The 20,926-nt window shown below is 44.0% G+C and overlaps 1 protein-coding gene across 1 annotated transcript in view; it reads right to left on the minus strand.

Moving 5' to 3' along the window:
• TXNRD1 (thioredoxin reductase 1) overlaps positions 1–20,926 on the minus strand; it is a 148,479-nt gene that overhangs the window by 33,674 nt on the left and 93,879 nt on the right. The window contains exons 4-7 of the mRNA XM_063927773.1: positions 9,085–9,194; positions 4,689–4,811; positions 4,483–4,555; positions 3,099–3,218 (exon numbers count right to left, since the gene is read on the minus strand). Of these exons, the coding sequence (XP_063783843.1) occupies positions 3,099–3,218; positions 4,483–4,555; positions 4,689–4,811; positions 9,085–9,194 (426 nt within the window). The remainder of the gene's footprint in view (positions 1–3,098; positions 3,219–4,482; positions 4,556–4,688; positions 4,812–9,084; positions 9,195–20,926) is intronic.

A 20,926-nucleotide genomic window follows, 5' to 3' on the forward strand; every position in this document is an offset into this window, starting at 1 on the left:
AGGTTACATCCAGAAAATGTGGAGAAGATGATGTTCATTAAAATGAATTATAATCAATTCCTCCGCGGAGACATTGACCAGCAGCAATTGCCTCCACAAAGTACACAGGGAGCTGAGATGGTGGATTCCAGTGGGGACGAATTGATAATCTGTGAGGAGAGGGATGTACACGGTGATATATCGGAGGGTGAAGATGAGGTGGACATCTTGCCTCTGTAGAGCCAGTTTGTGCAAGGAGAGATTAATTGCTTCTTTTTTGGGGGGGGTCCAAACCAACCCGTCATATCAGTCACAGTCGTGTGGCAGACCCTGTCACTGAAATGATGGGTTGGTTAAAGTGTGCATGTCCTGTTTTGTTTATACAACATAAGGGTGGGTGGGAGGGCCCAAGGATAATTCCATCTTGCACCTCTTTTTTCTTTTCTTTTTCTTTGCATCATGTGCTGATTGGGGAGGGTTTTTTGGAAGGGACATCCTGCGTGACACTGCAGTGCCACTCCTAGATGGGCCCGGTGTTTGTGTCGGCCACTAGGGTCGCTAATCTTACTCACACAGCTACCTCATTGCGCCTCTTTTTTTCTTTGCGTCATGTGCTGTTTGGGGAGGGTTTTTTGGAAGGGACATCCTGCGTGACACTGCAGTGCCACTCCTAGATGTGCCCGGTGTTTGTGTCGGCCACTAGGGTCGCTAATCTTACTCACACAGTCAGCTACCTCATTGCGCCTCTTTTTTTCTTTGCGTCATGTGCTGTTTGGGGAGGGTTTTTTGGAAGGGCCATCCTGCGTGACACTGCAGTGCCACTCCTAGATGGGCCCGGTGTTTGTGTCGGCCACTAGGGTCGCTTATCTTACTCACACAGCGACCTCGGTGCAAATTTTAGGACTAAAAATAATATTGTGAGGTGTGATGTGTTCAGAATAGGCTGAAAATGAGTGTAAATTATGTTTTTTGAGGTTAATAATACTTTGGGATCAAAATTACCCCCAAATTCTATGATTTAAGCTGTTTTTTAGGGTTTTTTTAAAAAAACACCCGAATCCAAAACACACCCGAATCCGACAAAAAAAATTCGGTGAGGTTTTGCCAAAACGCGGTCGAACCCAAAACACGGCCGCGGAACCGAACCCAAAACCAAAACACAAAACCCGAAAAATTTCCGGCGCTCATCTTTGCACTGCATTTACCTCCTCTGTGTATTAAATTCAACTCTTCCATTACTGTGGATGTTATAAATCACTATTACTTTATGTTATTTTAAATAACAGAGGAATATTTAGCAAACAGAAAAACTGTGATAAATATGTAAGGGTTGTAGTTAAATGTCGGCTGTCGGGATCCCGGCGTTCAGTATACCGACGCCAAAATCCAGGCAGCCGATAATACCGGCAGCTGGAATGCCGGTGCACCATGGCTATTCCCACTCGTGGGTGTACATAAAACCCACAGAGTAGGAATAGATCCTGTGGCGAGCGCAGCGAGCCACCAAGCCCGCAAGGTACTAAAAAATGATACTTATGAGACATAAGACAATGGCAATATGGTAAGATGAGCAGTAAGACCATGATAAAAGCTTGACAAAATGACTACACATTATTATACAGAACATTCATATTTTATTTACATTTACATTTACAAATGGAAAATAAAAATAGGGATAACAGCAATAATGTGTACTGTGTATGACACTGACATGCAATGTGTATATGGTGTTGTATTTTAAAGTGTGTGGCGCAGGTGAAATAGGTAGTGCTACGGCAATGGTGATGTTGATGTGTTTCCAGGCACCTTTACCTGTCAGCTGGGTACCCACAATAACAAGTAAAAGCGAACCAGGCTTTAGGGAATGTTACTTAACACCCTGCGCTAACAATCTGTATTGCCGCTTATCACAGTTTTACAAATTTCAGTTGCACCACAATTTACCAATAAAGGGCTCTCAATATTAAACTGAGCCAGAAGACAATGGGGACTGTGGTAACTGGTCAGATTACAGGCATCGCTGTATGTCTCGTTGGTAGCACTCTTGTACAATGAGAGGATGCAGTGATAGCCCCTTTCTTGACATTTACATTTATTACTAGAGAATAGGATCCAAAGTTTAGACATGCTAACCAGTAAAGGCAAAAGCTATACCTTTAATTGAGAACATTCTTATTCAAATATAGGTAATCCTAGATTATATTTATTGTTAAATAATGAATATATATTCCACTGAAGGCAATATTTTGATTGTTTTCTTATTAAGCTATACAGTAATCCTTTCAACAGATTCCACACTGTTTTGCTGAACATCAGAATAGTTACAGAGCTCAGCTAATTAAACTCAAATCATTTCCTCCCCTCGTGCCATCTTTTGGGGCTTCACTGAGCGGGGAGTCAAACGGAGACTTTAATAATAAGCACTTTTCCCGGAAGAAAATCCCAGCTTTACTTGGTGTGTAATTATTCCCATAGAGCTTTTGAACCCTGAGAATTTTTTTAAGCTATCACAGTTTTATCTTTCTCTAAGCTTTGATAAATAACCCCTGTATTTATCAAAGCTTGGAGAGAGATAAAATTGTAAGAGATTAGGTACCAACCAATCAGCTCCTGTTATTTTCAAACACAGACTGTAAAATGTAATAGGCTCTACACACTGGGCGATAATATTCAAAGATATGAACGATCTCGTTCATTAATGAACGAGATAACGTTCATATCTTTGAGTGTGGAGGCACCAGCGATGAACGATGCGCGGCCCTGCACTCGTTCATTGCTGGTGCCCCGTCGCTTGTGCATGCAGGCCAATATGGACGATCTCGTCCATATTTGCCTACACTGCTATGGAGCCGGGTGACGGGGGGGAATGAAGAAACTTCACTCTTCCCCCACCGCTTCCCACCGCCGGGTCGCCCATATCCACTGTCGGGCAGCTCGGCAGCGGATCGCTCAATGTGTAGGGCCCTTAAGGCAGAAGATGAAAGGCTAGTACTTTATCTCTCACAACTGTATCTCTCTCCAAGCTTTAATAAATACCCCCTTTAAAGCACCACCAAACAAGTGAGTGGGGCCTGAAGGGTCAGAACTGTTTGGAAACAATACTTTATAAAATGACCTACCATTATCTTCAACTTTCCATCCATATTTAGAAGAATCTTTCAAAGCCTGCCTCAGTAGGGCTGCCTGATGCATTAGCTTCTTGGGAATGCAGCCCACATTTACACATGTTCCTCCAAGACCTAGAAAAAAAGAGAGCAAATATTATGTCACTAAATGCAAAAACAACATATTTAGCAATTATATATAAATAGTTTACAGGGTGATAAAAAGTCCCAAGACATGCAAGCACCAGTGGCAACAAAATGGTTATCTATCTATCTATCTATCTATCATAACAGAAATTGGAAAAGAAGCTTCAACTTTAAAAGCACAAGACTGCCAACGGGATATACTGGGCTATTTATTGTGCGGTGTTATTGCGCTTTATGACTGTCCATCAAATGTGATGATTGATTAGTCCAGGGGAGCAGATACAGCCAAACAACTGCACTTCCAGTAAATCTCCATTCTGTTGTAATTATACTGATCACAGATCAGAGGATTACTGGCTTCAATACATGCTTAGCCCTTGGTCTCTTTGAATAACTGTTATTTTTGGTTGTTCTGATATTTAATGCACATTCTTATTAGCAAAGCATGTTGTTATTAGCAGTGGTGCAAGTAGAATTTTTTTCTCTGTGGTACAGATATTAAAAATGCCCGTGGTCACACGAAACTAGGGGAGTGGCTACATGGAAATAGGGACATGGCCACATTATGCCACACACCGTCATGCTTATTACACATTATGCCACACACCGTAATGCTTATTACACATTATGCCACACACCGTAATGCTTATTACACATTATGCCACACACTGTAATGCCCATTACACATTATGCCAGACACATTAATGCTTATTACACATTATGCCACACACCGTAATGCCGATTACACATTATGCCACACACCGTAATGCTTATTACACATTATGCCACACACCGTAATGCCCATTACACATTATGCCAGACACCTTAATGCTTATTACACATTATGCCACACACCATAATGCTTATTACACATTATGCCACACATCGTAATGCCCATTACACATTATGCCAGACACCTTAATGCTTATTACACATTATGCCGCACACCGTAATGCTTATTACACATTATGCCGCACCACGTAATGCCGATTACACATTATGCCACACACTGTAATGCCTATTACATATTATACCACACACCGTAATGCCTATTACATATTATCCCACACACAGATATACCACTGACACCAGTTTAGAAAAATGACCCTTATAAATTATGCGCCAGCAAGGGGCTGGTGGTACGCATATTTCTTAATGATACTCCGTACCACCCTACTTTCAGCACTGGTTATTAGTGGATAGCATATAGGGAACATGAATGCTTTCCCCTAAGCTGCCCTTTCCAACTTACCCCATTTGGTTCCTAGGGGGGATGGAGTAACATAATCCAGTACCAGTACTTTCTTGCCAAACTTTGCAGCCTCCTGGCAGGGAAATGTGACAACAGCACACATTAGATTACATTTGTTGTACACCCAGAGATGAGCATTTTCCCTTCATATAAACTGGTCCTTTCCCTGAGCCTTGAAATTATAATTTACAGTAAATTGTTTGTACCTTAGAAGCAGCTAGACCTCCTGATCCTCCCCCAATGACAATCAGGTCAAAATCATAGGTATTCTCCTTGGGTTTATCCTCTTTATCTTCCAGCAGTTTTTGAAACAGACCATCCTTAGACAGCTAGAAAAAGGATGGGAGGAAAAACAAGATGTAATGATGCTTGAACCACTATTATAACTAGGATCAATGGCAAACAGAAATGGCTACATTAGATTGTTGTTAAATGAAAGATTGTTAGTCTGGGTTGGCTAATTACATTGTTGTTATACTTCAAAGCACGAGCTAGGTCTGAACACCTAATAAAAACATACAAAAGGTTCATTAGAAAGTATAAATGTTCAAGGTTTGTCTTCTACTTTTCTAGTTACTTTGACTGACATAAAATACCCTAACACTGCAGTGTAGTCAGGATAGCATTTCCCTACAACCAGTAATGCGGATTAAATATGTTAATAAAGCATTTCCTTTTGTAGCATTTTCATTTTAATAATTCATATTGACTGTATGAGCAGTGTGGATCAATCATATAGTTTATGTCAGTAGTACAGAATTTCTCAATATCTTCCTCAAGGATTTGAAACAGAGGGGGAGATATATCAAGCCTTGGAGAGAGAAAGTTGAGAAGTTGCCCAAAGCAGCCAATTAGACCGATAGATAAATGATAGAAGCGGATTAGCTGATTGTCTACACTTTCTTTCTCTCGAAGGCTTGATACATATCCCCCCAAGGGTTTTAAAGAATTTATATGACTACATTGCTCTATTAAGATTAACCTGCTTGGATTCGACACTTGGATTCTTAACTGGGTAAGTCATCAAAAACGCTACATTTCACATTGAATCATATACATATTGAACTATATCCTTTAAACGCATGGGGCTTTATTGAAGAGATCTTTCGCCCCTATGTGTGTGCCCTACATAGGGCCCATTTCAGTAGAGACAGTCCTGGTTTTATGTGGTGTCATGGAAAACTGATCACTACCATAGAATTGTGCACATTTGTCACAAGTTATTATATAAATAGAAGCCCTTCTGTCTTGAATGATATTTTTTGCTTGTCTGCACATATATGTAGTAATTACTTTTTGATTAATATGTGAATGACTAATGCTGACAAAGGAAACATTGGCTGATAGAACTGGAAAGGTAACACGAGTGTCTATGCTGAATCATGGAACTTACTTATTCATGCAAACAGACTTATTCAGGCACATGTGAGAAGATCACTTCATCTTAAATATAGATTTTGAGAATTAAGAACCCGGGAATGAGATACTTGGGTGTGTCGCTAGCGTGACTACACTTTCAGGAAGCAAGTCAGTATGCTTTACCGCACCTCACATGCACTGTGTTACGTAACCCAGCTTATTGCACATAGGCTGTCCTATTTATTTATCACACTTTCTACTATACAGTATATCATGCAAATTGGATCTGTGTGTGTAAACGGTTAAGGAAAAAAGTAGTAAAATGCATATCTTTGTTAATATTAGTAATGATATGTGTGACTAGCAGGGCATATGCCTGCAATTCAATGATTTTGTTAAGACTATCTGTTCAGAGTAATAATATTAATAATAATAAAAAAAATACACAATGAGATTACAAATTTAGCAGACGTGTTTATCATCTCATAAACTATTCTTTAAATTAGCTGTTGGTATGGCCAATTCACTGAGCTGAAAAGATGTGACACACAGGGGCCAATGTACTAAGTCTTGGCAATTGATAAAGTGGGGAGAGATAAACTACCAACCATTCAGCTCCTAATACCCCTTTCACATCTCCAATGCTGGATCCCACCTGGGAATTGGAACCGAGTCCTTCCCGGCTGGGATCCGGCATTGGAGCCTCTCTGCTGGCTTCCCGACCTGGCAATATGCCGCGTCAGTTGCCATAGCGACGGAGGGCGGAGTCAGCAGATGGGGTGCAGGTGGCACTGGGAGATGATCTCATCTCTGCGCCATCTCTCCCTATGTAGTACACGGGTCCGGGAATCCGTTTACGCTGCCACTGACCCGGTATTCAGCCCGGGTATAACCCTTCTTATTACCCAGGCTGAATTACCGGGTCAAGCGATACGGGAATTCTCCAAGGCCCCTTTCACATCGCACACTGACCCGTGTCGACCCGGCATATTGCCGGGTCGATACCGGTTTATTTTTGCTATGTGAAAGGGGTATTACTGACATTTTTCTAATGAAGGCAGCAACATCATAATTAGTAGTTGGTTGGTAGTTTATCTCTCTCCACTTTATCACTCTCCAAACCGTATACATCTACCCCTAAGTTCACGTGACCAAACTTCTTGTCATAGAAAAGTTCTCAGGACACAATGAGCATGATCCTACCAGTACCTGGTAAGAACACTTTGCCATTAATAGCCTTTAATACTTGTACCTGCCCAAAGAAGGCTAATTCATATGCATTTCTATAATGGGTCCAAGGGGACCCACAACGCACACTCTGCACCCATATATTATACTTACCCCTCCGTAGTCCCGCGGCGGCGATGGCCCTGCAGTGCGGACACAAATCACTTGTAAAATGGATGCTGCGGCCATTTCCTTGTTATTTGCACATACGCACTGGAGATGACCCCAGGAACAAGGCACGGGTGCCATGTTCCCGGAGACCTACGCATATATATATAAATAATGTAACACGGATACTGTAAATTAGGACTCGCAGGCATGTATTCCAATTACAACACAGCATCTTTACTGGTAGCAGAGACTGTGTAGAGCAGTGGTTCTCAAACTCGGTCCTCAGGACCCCACACAGTGCATGTTTTGCAGGTAACCCAGCAGGTGCACAGGTGTATTAATTACTCACTGACACATTTTAAAAGGTCCACAGGTGGAGCTAATCATGTCACTTGTGATTCTGTGAGGAGACCTGCAAAACATGCACCGTGTGGGGTCCTGAGGACCGAGTTTGAGAACCTGTGATGTAGAGTATATTAAGGTTTGGGCCTGGTCACACAGGTACAAACAGAAAAAAACACAAACAGAAAAAGTCCTAGCACTTCTTGTGTTCTATCATCAGTCCCCTGTAGTGACTTGAAGCCACACACATGCCATGCTCTCCAGCACGGTCAATGTCCATAGTTCCTGGCGCTGCAAACTAATCCCTGCTCACTGGCCCCTAATAGGCATCAGCGCAATGCACTATGGGCGTTTGGGAGTTTTAAACCCCTCTCCTGCACCTGACTTTCTGCTGTCTCTAGGTGAGCTGGAAAACCCAGACCTCAATTTATCCAGCTGCAGCTGTGCAATTTAGAAAGCCTAAAATTATAAATCTCCACAGGTGCAGAATGTGCAGGCCTTGTTTTCTCCTCCCTTGGAGGGAGCTGATTCCACCAGAATGTTGACAATTGTGGTGAGACACAAGCCCTCTCACCACAATATATATATATATATATATATATATATATTATACACACACACACACACACACACACACACAGGTCAAACCATTACGCCAAAGTAAAATCTACCATGGATTATTAGTTACATGATATTGGGTTTGTCAAATCACCACATTTTGGGACCTGATAAGGTTTAGACTATGATTGTTAATTATTGCTGTTTTTAACCACTTAGCTGGCACGTCGCCCCACTGTGACCCCAGTTTTTGACAGGGAGATCCTTTCTGCACATGTGAATAATATAATATTTAAATGTTTTAAAAAATACTTTTTAAACTATATTAAATTAAATATTAAAAAAAACAACAATGTTGTGAATGTTTTTGAAGGGAAAAATCGTCAGTTAAGTGGTTAAAGAAAAACAAGCAGTATTTTTAATTTCACATCACTGTATCACACACAGTTAAGCCTATTTAAATACATGTGTTGATAATATTATAAACATCAAAAACTTGAATATCATGTTCTATTTTATGTATAACTGATAAAGTAAGTTAGATGCCTATGTACACCTTAATTCTGCACATGCAACTGAAGTAATACAATATATTTAAAATGTATTTGTTTGTCGACTATTAATAATATTCATTGTCTTTACTGTACATAATGTACATGCATTCTTTTCAGCATTATCATAGGATTGCATTGCTTTTCTCATGTGTTGCTACTCTAGAATATATAGTATTTTAAGAATTAAATTGTTAGCTTTTATCTTAATGTTTTATTTCTCTTTAGCTTTCTGTGTATTTAACTTTGTAATGTAAAATGTGCATGTTTAATCTATTTGTAATACATTGTATAGCTTTCAAAGTGGCACAATGACATTACACTTTCCTGTCTTAACAGAAATTAGACAATAAATTGACAAACTTTAAAAGGCATTCCCTATACTGGAACATTTTCAGATATTATAAATTTGTATTACACAATGCACAACAAGCAGTGATCAGCTAGACAGTACCTGGATAACTTCAGTGTAGTCACCTATAAGCTTTTCTTTTACAAAAACGTTGGGCAAAGCCGTTTCCATTGTGTATTCATAAAGTTCTTCTTCAAGTTCCTGCCCGTTGTCTGTGAAAAGAATCACACGTGTCGCCTACATTTATAAACTGCTCTCAGGATGAGCAACAAAAAAAAAGGATGGACTGTTTTACATCATACTTTCTATCACCGCCTCCCACCTCTGATTCCTCACTATAGGAATACACGCTGTGTCGTAAGTGTGTGAGTAACCATGACTTGCAATCTTTACCAGGCACCGGAAATAGGTTTTGAATAATTAGGGTGATGTACATTTGAGAACAGAAAATATCTCTACAGGAACCTTGAATATTATTCCTAAATATCAGCCTTAATATTAAATATATTTCCTGGCATTTTAATTTAAATTGGTATTCACAAAGCCACGCTTTTCATTGACTTAAGGTGGGTACACACTAGGCGATGTGCTCTTGGGCCGGACGGTCAGAGGCCGGGCATACACACTGAGTGATATGACGTTCATATTGCTCAGTGACTGCACACAGCTGCCGGGCCGTGAAGGCAGCTCTTGGACGACAGTCCAGATTGAGCTGCCTGCACGGCCGACAGTAAGGGTCGTTTACGGCCCGCAGCGCCGAGCATCACTGGTCAGCGGCGGCATGCACATTGCAGAGAAAATGATCGACAGCGTTCAGGAAAGGTAAAAATGAGCAACGTTGCTCATTTTCTCGGCAAGTGTGTATGCACCTTAATAGTTAGACTTACCATACTATCCCTTTAAGCTGCCACACTCATGAATTACACAGGTTGTGTGGCTGGCTGAATTCAAACCTGCATTTCATATGGTTTTAATAAGCTTGAGAACCTGTGTTATTCATGAGTGTCCCGGTTTAAAGGGATTGGGGGTTATTCAATTACCTGAGAAGAAACATCGGGCCAGAGAAACAGACAATGTTTAGCAATTTTTCCCAGTGTTTCACCAATATTTTTTTACAGTCTATCCAATTTATATGAAAAAATGGGTCTGTTTCTGGGGATTTGGTTTTCGCCTGCCTGAGGCTGGTGAAACAAAATCCCCAATATGCTGGTTTATCGGGGCTAATAGGATAACCCCCGGCGAGACAAATAGCCACGGTAATTGACCACGGCTAATTGGATATCCCCTATAGTAGGGTAAGCTTATTACAGTAACTATTAAATTTTGAAATGAAACTCCCTATTTATTTCTTAGCTTCAGTGGGGGTTATGCTATAAAGATTGACGAAAATTAGAGTAAAAGTGACTTAATATGTTTTTTTTCTAGAAAACGTACTATCATCAATTTTACATTATTAAAAGAGGGAGCTGAAAATAACAGCAGTTGCGAGAATGGATAGCTGGAAGGACTGTGGAAAAACCTGTCAGTGTTAAGTCAGTGCATATAAGCTTTATGTGGGATAGGAGAAATATAATATAGATATACAGCAGAGCAGAGATAAGAATGGAGGCAGTAAAGTGACCAGTTACGTGTAGTATATGCAGCATTGAAGACAGAAAGGGTAAAATGTACACAACAAGAAACACAAAATGTAAAATATCATGGATATAATAGAATAATTCAATGGAAAGGAAATTTAGGGGGAATTCAATTAAATGCAAGTTTGCAGAAGGCAAACTCCTCTAGTTAAACTTGCACAATTGGCCTTCATGTGTGCACCCGAGATTCACACAATTCAATTAGAAATGGCAATTCCCACTACAAGCAGAGAGGGTGTGCGAATTTTGTCGAAAAGGCACTTTGAGAAAAGAGCATGAAAAAGTGGGGAGACCTTGCTGGACCCCCAAAAAGTGACAACTTTGTTAGTAGGACCATATAGAATGCTTATAGTGAGCATGAGGAAAGTATAGGATGCTTTTAAAAGGTGTCAAATGGCTGATTTGTGTATTCTTAATAAAAAGTAAAATAATATAAAAAGCTTACAGATTTTGGCCCTTATTCAGCTTTAGACGCAGACGGGTGATTTTTGCCATTTGCGCATGTGCTGTGGACTTTCAGATTGCGATCGTAACCCGGAAAGATGCGTTCGTAACTTGAATATCAGGGGAGGGTGTCTGGGGTCTGTGGTGGTGATGGTTGTGCACCGTTAGGGGGCAGTGGTCCGGAGTACGCAAGTATGTCCGGAACATTTTAGGGGCGGCCTCGTGTGACTGCTGCAGGGGAAAATATGGTTCTGGTGCGCCTGCATACACAGCCATGCTGCGTAGGAAATGGGGCTACCAGTAATCCAGACGGTCGCAGCACTGGGCGGTGCTTCTCATGCTGGGCGGTCTTGCCCTGTGCTGGGTAGCCCCCAGCATGAGATATGGGGGGTAATTCAGAGTTGATCGCAGCAGCACATTTGTTAGCAATTGGGCAAAACCATGTGCACTGCAGGGGGGGGGGCAGATATAACATGTGCCGAGAGAGTTAGATTTGGGTGGGTTATTTTGTTTCTGTGCAGGGTAAATACTGGCTGCTTTATTTTTACACTGCAATTTAGATTTCAGTTTGAACCCCTCCAAAATCTAAATCTCTCTGCACATGTTATATCTGCCCCCCCCCCCCCCTGCAGTACACATGGTTTTGCCCAACTGCTAACAAATTTGCTGTTACGATCATCTCTGAATTAGGTCCATAGGCCCTCATTCCGAGTTGTTCGTTCGCTAGCTGCTTTTAGCAGCCGTGCAAACGCTAAGCCGCCACTCTCTGGGAGTGTATCTTGGCTTAGCAGATGTGCGAATAAAAGGATCGCAGCACGGCTACAAACAAAAGATTTCTGAGCAGCTCCAGACCTACTCCTACCTTGCAATCACTTCAGACTATTTAGTTCCTGTTTTGATGTCACGAACACGCCCTGCATTCGGACAGACACGCCTGCGTTTCCTCCGGCACGCCTGCGTTTGTATCTGACACACCTGCGTTTTTCCACACACTCCCCGAAAACGGTCCGTTACCTCCCAGAAACGCCCACTTCATGTCAATCACTTTGCGGCGAGCAGTGCGACTGAAAAGCGTCGCTAGACCTTGTGTGAAACTACTTTGGCTGTTGTGAAAGTACATCGTGCGTGCGCATTGCGCCTCATACGCATGCGCAAAAGTGCAATTTTTTTGCCTGATCACTGCACAGCGACCGAAAACAGCTAGCAAACAACTCGGAATGACCACCATTGCCCGTAGCAAATTTTGCGATTTAGCAGAATCTGCTACTGAAGCTGAATGAGGGCCAATGCTTGATTATGAAGGCGTTAAACAAAAATAAATACATTGATTTTGGGGTAATTAGAGGCCACTTTCATTTAAAAAAATCTAAACAAGTGATAAAAGCAATTATTTTTAATTTAAATAAATACTTTAATTCATTTTGAGGCCGCATAAACTAATTAAAAGTAGATTTTGGGATGATTTGAGACCATTTTTTTTCCACCCCAACTATGACATGTAATTATTGTAATTATTGGCCCCATTAAACTAATTGAAAACTTCCAAATGTCTTATTAGTCATTGGTAGGGGGCAATGGGTTCTGAAGTAAGCCCCAACTGTAAATCAAATTAATTGTTTAAAGCTGAGAATGTAAGATCTTCAATGTTCATGTACAGGTCGATTATCTGGAGCCAGTGAGAGAGTGAGGGAAATGCAAAAGATCTCCAGATGCAAGGGAACCTAAAATCTAGAAATACAGTAGGTACCAAAAAACAAAAAGTGGGATCTGCCACACTCTGACCAATCACGGCGATCCCCTTCATTTCTATGAGTGTCCTATATTATATATCTCTAATCTCTATAGTTCAACCATCAAGCCTAGTGCTTCTTTGGGGGTAATCAAGGGGGGGAGGGCATCTTTATGCCCTGCATTTTTCTACTACCAGCCTAGACTAAAATGGGATAGTCTTGTGCAAATTTTTTGTTGGGGGGTTGAGGTGTTGCATTTTTTTTTTAACATACAGACAGGCACGTACTGTATGGTAGTGTGTAGTGCTTTTTACAAACATACTTATATGAGATATCATTTACCTGGGCGAGTTTCCCGGTGGGTGTGCAGTGTAATAAATCATAGATCAGGGGATTCTATAGTAAAAGGAATAATAAGATTTTAAACCTACCGGTAAATCTTTTTCTTGTAGTCCGTAGAGGATGCTGGGACTCCGTAAGGACCATGGGGATAGACGGGCTCCGCAGGAGACATGGGCACTTTAAGAAAGACTTTGACTCTGGGAGTGTACTGGCTCCTCCCTCTATGCCCCTCCTCCAGACCTCAATTAGAGAAACTGTGCCCAGAGGAGATGGACAGTACGAGGAAAGGATTTTAGTTAATCCAAGGGCACGATTCATACCAGCCACATCAATCACACCGTATAACTTGTGTTAAACTAACCAGTTAACAGTATGAAAAACAACATGGGCCCTCATTCCGAGTTGTTCGCTCGCAAGTGAATTTTAGCAGATTTGCTCATGCTAAGCCTCCGCCTACTGGGAGTGTATCTTAGCATCTTAAAATTGCGAACGATGTATTCGCAATATTGCGATTACACACCTCGTAGCAGTTTCTGAGTAGCTTCAGACTTACTCGGCATCTGCGATCATTTCACTGCTTGTCGTTCCTGGTTTGACGTCACAAACACACCCAGCGTTCGCCCAGACACTCCCCTGTTTCTCCGGCCACTCCTGCGTTTTTTCCGGAAACTGTAGCGTTTTTTCCCACACGCCCATAAAACGGCCTGTTTCCGCCCAGTAACACCCATTTCCTGTCAATCACATTACGATCGCCAGAACGATGAAAAAGCCGTGAGTAAAAATCCTAACTGCATAGCAAATTTACTTGGTGCAGTCGCAGTGCGGACATTGCGCATGCGCATTAAGCGGAAAATCGCTGCGATGCGAAGATTTTTACTGAGCGAACAACTCGGAATGAGGGCCATAGTTTTGGTCCAAAACCGATGTAACTATAACATAACCCTTATTTAAGAAATAAGTATATACAAGTCTTGCAGAAGTAGTCCGCACTTGGGACGGGCGCCCAGCATCCTCTACGGACTACGAGAAAAAGATTTACCGGTAGGTTTAAAATCTTATTTTCTCTAACGTCCTAGAGGATGCTGGGACTCCGTAAGGACCATGGGGATTATACCAAAGCTCCCAAACGGGCGGGAGAGTGCGGATGACTCTGCAGCACCGATTGAGCAAACATGAGGTCCTCCTCAGCCAGGGTATCAAACTTATAAAACTTTGCAAAGGTGTTTGACCCTGACCAAGTAGCAGCTCGGCACAGCTGTAGGGCCGAGACCCCTCGGGCAGCCGCCCAAGACGAGCCCACCTTCCTAGTGGAATGGGCCTTAACTGATTTTGGTAACGGCAATCCTGCCGTAGAATGCGCCTGCTGGATCGTGTTACAGATCCAGCGAGCAATAGTCTGCTTTGAAGCAGGGCCGCTAACCTTGTTGGCTGCATACAGGACAAACAGTGCTTCTGTTTTTCTGATCCTAGCCGTTCTGGCCACGTAAATTTTCAAAGCCCTGACCACATCAAGGGACTCGGAATCCTCCAAGTCACGAGTAGCCACAGGCACGACAATAGGTTGGTTCATATGAAAGGATGAGACCAACTTAGGTAGGAATTGAGGACGGGTCCGCAACTCCGCTCTATCCATATGGAAAACCAGATAGGGGCGTTATGTGATAAAGCCGCCAATTCCGAAACTCGCCTAGCCGAAGCCAAGGCTAACAACATGACCACCTTCCAAGTGAGATATTTTAACTCCACCGTTTTGAGTGGTTCAAACCAATGTGACTTAAGGAAACTTAACACCATGTTAAGGTCCCAAGGCGTCACCGGAGGTACAAAAGGAGACTGAATATGCAGTACTCCCTTTACAAAAGTCTGTACTTCAGGTAGAGAGGCCAATTCCTTTTGAAAGAAAATGGATAAGGCCGAAATCTGAACTTTATGGAGCCTAATTTTAGGCCCAAATTCACTCCAGTTTGCAGGAAGTGAAGGAGACGACCCAGATGGAATTCCTCCGTAGGAGCATTCCTGGCCTCACACCAAGTAACATATTTTCTCCATATTTGGTGATAATGTTTTGATGTCACGTCCTTCCTAGCCTTTATTAGCGTAGGAATGACCTCATCCGGAATACCTTTTTCCGCTAGGATCCGGCGTTCAACCGCCATGCCGTCAAACGCAGCCGCGGTAAGTCTTGCAGCAGGCCCTGTCTTAGAGGAAGAGGCCACGGATCTTCTGTGAGCAATTCCTGTAGATCCGGATACCAAGTCCTTTGTGGCCAATCTGGAACAATGAGGATTGTTCTCACTCTTCTTTGTCTTATAATTCTCAACACCTTGGGTATAAGAGGAAGAGGAGGAAACACATAGACCGACCGAAACACCCAAGATGTCACCAGGGCGTCCACAGCTATCGCCTGAGGATCTCTTGACCTGGCGCAATACCTTTTTAACTTTGTGTTGAGACGGGACGCCATCATGTCTATCTGGGGCAGTTCCCACCGACCTGCGATCTGCGCGAAGACTTCCTGATGAAGTCCCCACTCTCCCGGATGCAGGTCGTGTCTGCTGAGGAAGTCTGCTTCCCAGTTGTCCACTCCCGGAATGAACACTGCTGACAGTGCGCTTACATGATTTTCCGTCCAGCGAAGAATCCTGGTGGCTTCCGCCATTGCCACCCTGCTCCTTGTGCCGCCTTGGCGGTTTACATGAGCTACTGCGGTGACATTGTCCGACTGAATCAGAACTGGTTTGTCGCGAAGTAATGCCTCCGCTTGACGTAGGGCGTTGTATATGGCCCTCAACTCCAGGATGTTGATGTGGAGACAAGTCTCTAGACTCGACCAAAGACCTTGGAAATTTCTTCCCTGTGTGACTGTTCCCCAACCTCGGAGACTTGCGTCTGTGGTCACCAGGATCCAGTCCTGAATGCCGAACCTGCGACCCTCTAGGAGGTGAGCACTCTGCAGCCCCCACAGGAGAGACACCCTTGGTCTGGGGGACAGGGTGATCCTCTGATGCATTTGTAGATGTGACCCGGACCACTTGTCCAGTAGGTCCCATTGGAAGGTCCTCGCATGGAACCTGCCGAAGGGAATGGCTTCATACGATGCCACCATTTTCCCCAGGACTCGAGTGCAGTGATGCACTGACACCTGTTTTGGCTTCAATAGGTTCCTGACCAGAGTCATGAGTTCCTGAGCTTTTTCCATTGGAAGAAAAACCTTCTTCTGGTCTGTGTCCAGAATCAAGCCCAAGAAGGTCAGATGCGTCGTAGGAACCAACTGTGACTTCGGGATATTGAGAATCCAGCCGTGTTGCTGTAACACCTTCAAAGACAGAGACACGCTGTCCAGTAACTTCTCCCGAGATCTCGCTTTTATGAGGAGATCATCCAAGTATGGGATAATTGTGACCCCTCGCTTGCGCAGGAGCACCATCATTTCTGCCATTACCTTGGTGAAAATCCTCGGGGCCGTTGAAAGCCCAAACGGCAACGTCTGAAATTGGTAATGACAATCTTGTACAGCAAATCTCAGGAACGCCTGATCAGGAGGAAATATTGGAACATGAAGGTACGCATCCTTTATGTCCAGGGAAACCATAATATCCCCCCCTTCCAGGCTGGCGATGACCGCCCTGAGCGATTCCATCTTGAATTTGAACCTTTTCAAGTATAGGTTCAGGGATTTTAAATTCAAAATGGGTCTGATCGAACCGTCCGGTTTCGGAACCACAAACAGGGTTGAGTAATAACCCTTTCCTTGCTGCAGTGGAGGAACCTTGACCACTACCTGTTGAAGATACAATTTTTGTATTGCATTCAACACTAACTCCCTCTCTGAGGGAGCCGCAGGTAGAGCCGATTTGAAAAACCGGCGAGGAGGCACCTCTTCAAATTCCAGCTTGTATCCCTGAGAAATAATTTCTATTGCCCAGGGATCCACCTGTGAATGAACCCAGATGTGGCTGAAAAGTCGAAGACGTGCCCCCACTTGAGCGGACTCCCCCAGGGAAGCCCCAGCGTCATGCGGTGGATTTTGCAGAGGCAGGGGAAGACTTCTGTTCCTGGGAACTAGCTGTGTGCAGCTTTTTTCCTCTGCCCTTACTTCTGGCAAGAAAGGACGATCCTTGTACTCTTTTGCTTTTATTCGAACAAAAGGACTGCATTTGATAATGAGGCGCTTTCTTAGGCTGTGAGGGAACATAAGGCAAAAAATTAGATTTACCTGCCGTAGCTGTGGAGACGAGGTCCGAGAGGCCTTCTCCAAATAACTCCTCACCTTTGTAAGGCAAAGACTCCATATCACCCGTCCACTGTCGGGTCCATAAGACTCGCCTAGCAGAAACAGACATAGCGTTTATTCTGGAACTTAGCAAACAAATGTCTCTTTGAGCATCCCTCATATATAACGCATCATCTTTTATATGCCCTAGGGTCAATAAAATGGTATCCTTATCTAGGGTCTCTTGTCCACCTTTTGGGAATCTGCAGCCTCTTGTCTGGAGATTCCCAAGCCTTTTCGCACAGCTCGCTCAGCTCATACGAGGATGGAAAAGTGACCTCAGGCTTTTTCTCTTTATACATGTGTTCCCTCTTGTCAGGGACAGGGGGTTCCTCTGTGATATGCAAAACATCTTTTATTGCAATAATCATATATCGAATGCCCTTAGCCACTTTTGGCTGTAATTTTGCCTCCTCATAGTCGACACTGGAGTCTGAATCCGTGTCGGTATCTGTGTCCATTATTTGGGACAATGTGCGCTTCTGAGACCCGGAAGGTCCCGGTGACACAGGGACAGGCATGGTCTGACTACCTGACTGTTCCCTAGCCTCAGCCTTGTCTAATCTCTTGTGTAATAAATTTACACTAGCACTCAAGACATTCCACATCTCCATCCAGTCTGGTGTCGGCGCTGCCGACGGAGATCTGACATTCATACACTCCCCCTCCTCCTTAGGTGAGCCTTCCACTTCATACATGTCGACACACGCGTACCGACACACCCCACACACAGGGAAGCTCTTATCTGAAGACAGTTCCCCACCAGGCCCTTTGGAGAGACAGAGAGAGAGTATGCCAGCACACACCCCAGCGCTATATAACCCAGGCAAAACACAGAATGTTTCCCCGGTAGCACTGAAATAACACGTTTTTCGCCAATTATGTGCCCCCCCCCCCTCTTAAAACCCCCACTGTCACCTCAGTAAGCAGGGGAGAGTCCGGGGAGCTTCCTCTCAGCGCTGTGCTGTGGAGAAAAATGGCGCTGGTGAGTGCTGAGGGAGAAGCCCCGCCCACTCGGCGGCGGGCTTCTGTCCCGCTCAAATTATTCAAAAACATGGCGGGGGCTCTTTATATACATGTACAGTGCCCAGCTGTACATGTATATATGTGTTTATGCCATAATAGAGGTTTATATTGCTGCCCAGGGCGCCCCCCCTGCGCCCTGCACCCTTACAGTGACCGGACTGTGTGAGGTGTATGGGAGCAATGGCGCACAGCTGCAGTGCTGTGCGTTACCTCAGTGAAGATCACGAAGTCTTCTGCCGCCTTTGAAGCCTTCTTACTTCTCATACTCACCCGGCTTCTATCTTCTGGCTCTGAGAGGAGGACGGCGGCGCGGCTCTGGGACGAACTCCAGGGTGAGACCTGTGTTCTGATTCCCTCTGGAGCTAATGGTGTCCAGTAGCCTAAGAAACAGGACCTTGAAACTCAGAGAAGTAGGGCTGTTTCTCTCTCCTCAGTCCCACGATGCAGGGAGTCTGTTGCCAGCAGTGCTCCCTGAAAATAAAAAACCTAATTAAAATACTTTCTTAGCAGGAAACTCAGGAGAGCTCCCTGCAGTGCACCCATCTCCTCTGGGCACAGTCTCAAACTGAGGTCTGGAGGAGGGGCATAGAGGGAGGAGCCAGTGCACACCCAGATCCAAAGCCTTTCTTAAAGTGCCCATGTCTCCTGCGGAGCCCGTCTATCCCCATGGTCCTTACGGAGTCCCAGCATCCTCTAGGACGTTAGAGAAATTAATAATACTCATTATCTTTACTGAACATACAGGGCCTAATTCAGACTGGAACGCGGCAGCGATAGCAGTCTGAAGCCCTTTGTGGAGTGCGCACCCCAGAAGGCCCAGTGAGATGCTAACAGTATCTCAGGGCTGCAATCGTCTCTGCCTGATTGATACGCAGAGGTGGTCGCGGGGCGGGAGGGGGCGCGGTCCGGACAACGCAGGTGTGTCCGGACCGCCGCGGGGGTGGGCTGTGGTGGCTGCGTGATGTCACACGCAGCTGCTGCAACCCACAGCTAGGCTTTGCAGGCAGGGAGCTACTCGCCGGGTACGAAAGCATCACCACTGTGCGATGCTTTTGCACCCATGCGGGGGTAGAGCCTGACATGAGGGGCGGACTAGACTTTGTACTGCAAGACCCCCCCCCCCCACACACACACACACACATGTATGACACTTTCCAGCTTTTTGCAGTATGTCAGCTCAAACACCAACACTGGAAGTATCTGCTTTTTAGAAAAAAGTACAATTCCTGTCAGGTTGTCTAACCATTCCTGCAGATATAAAGCTTGCTTAAGTTGCTGAAAGGCCAGTTTTTAGCACTTTGGGACTTTCTAGTAATAGCCATAATTAGTATTAACTAGGAAAAGCCCAGGAATGGTTGGATGGCTTTGAGAGTTGATGTTAATAATTGGTAAATTTCTTACTGGCCTGTTTCTAACACGTGCCTGACAATCCAGTATACTCCACGGTGACCAGTTACCTGTCTGGCTTTGCTCTCACCATAGTCCACCAGCCCCTGACAGTACTAGGAACTCAGAAAGAGGGCAGAGACATGAGCATCTACACAGTGCAGGGTCCCTGGTGAAGAACACCGATTTGTTAAACTCCGCACCTCACTCTGGGTCCATGCCAACCCTACTAGTATAGTTAGCATCCATATTATACCACAGAGAATTGTGACAGTAGCTACATGATGCAAGTAGCACAAAATGTATCCAAATGACAAAATAACAACAGTCTGCAGTACATCTTTGCTCTCTGTGTTATTAATGCACCATAAGACACTGTAGACAGCTGAGCAACAGAACACCACCGCTAGTAAGTTTCAGCAATATCTGTGTGCAACTGCTAATACACGGAACCGACTGTGGCTGGGATGATTAACCACTTTATCACATGGATGCTGGTTATGGTATCCTACTGATTTAAAAGTGGCGGATGGATGACTTTCTAATTCAATAGACAAAACCATGCCCAACAACAGTTTTAGCTTGGATGATACAGTCATATAATGATGTTATGTTTCTGGACCAAGACTCCTAGAATTGTAACCATGGTTTGGTCTGAGTGGGATGTGAATTTGCTATTATATACTCCCGATTTTGTTTCCTATGATGGGTCCACTGAAAGATTCCCCCCCCCCCTAAATATAGAGTGTAAAGTAACCAGAGGAGGCCTTTTGTATAGTACATTATTTAGCAACAAAAGAATAACATAGGGGGTCATTCCGAGTTGTTCGCTCGCAAGCGGATTTTAGCAGATTTGCTCACGCTAAGCCGCCGCCTACTGGGAGTGAATCTTAGCATCTTAAATTTGCGAACGATGTATTCGCAATATTACGATTACACACCTCGTAGCAGTTTCTGAGTAGCTTCAGACTTACTCGGCATCTGCGATCAGTTCAGTGCTTGTCGTTCCTGGTTTGACGTCACAAACACACCCAGCGTTCGCCCAGACACTCCCCCGTTTCTTCGGCCACTCCTGCGTTTTTTCCGGAAACGGTAGCGTTTTTTCC

This window comes from Pseudophryne corroboree, chromosome 6 (genome assembly GCF_028390025.1).
Source record: "Pseudophryne corroboree isolate aPseCor3 chromosome 6, aPseCor3.hap2, whole genome shotgun sequence".
Classification (NCBI taxonomy): domain Eukaryota; kingdom Metazoa; phylum Chordata; class Amphibia; order Anura; family Myobatrachidae; genus Pseudophryne; species Pseudophryne corroboree.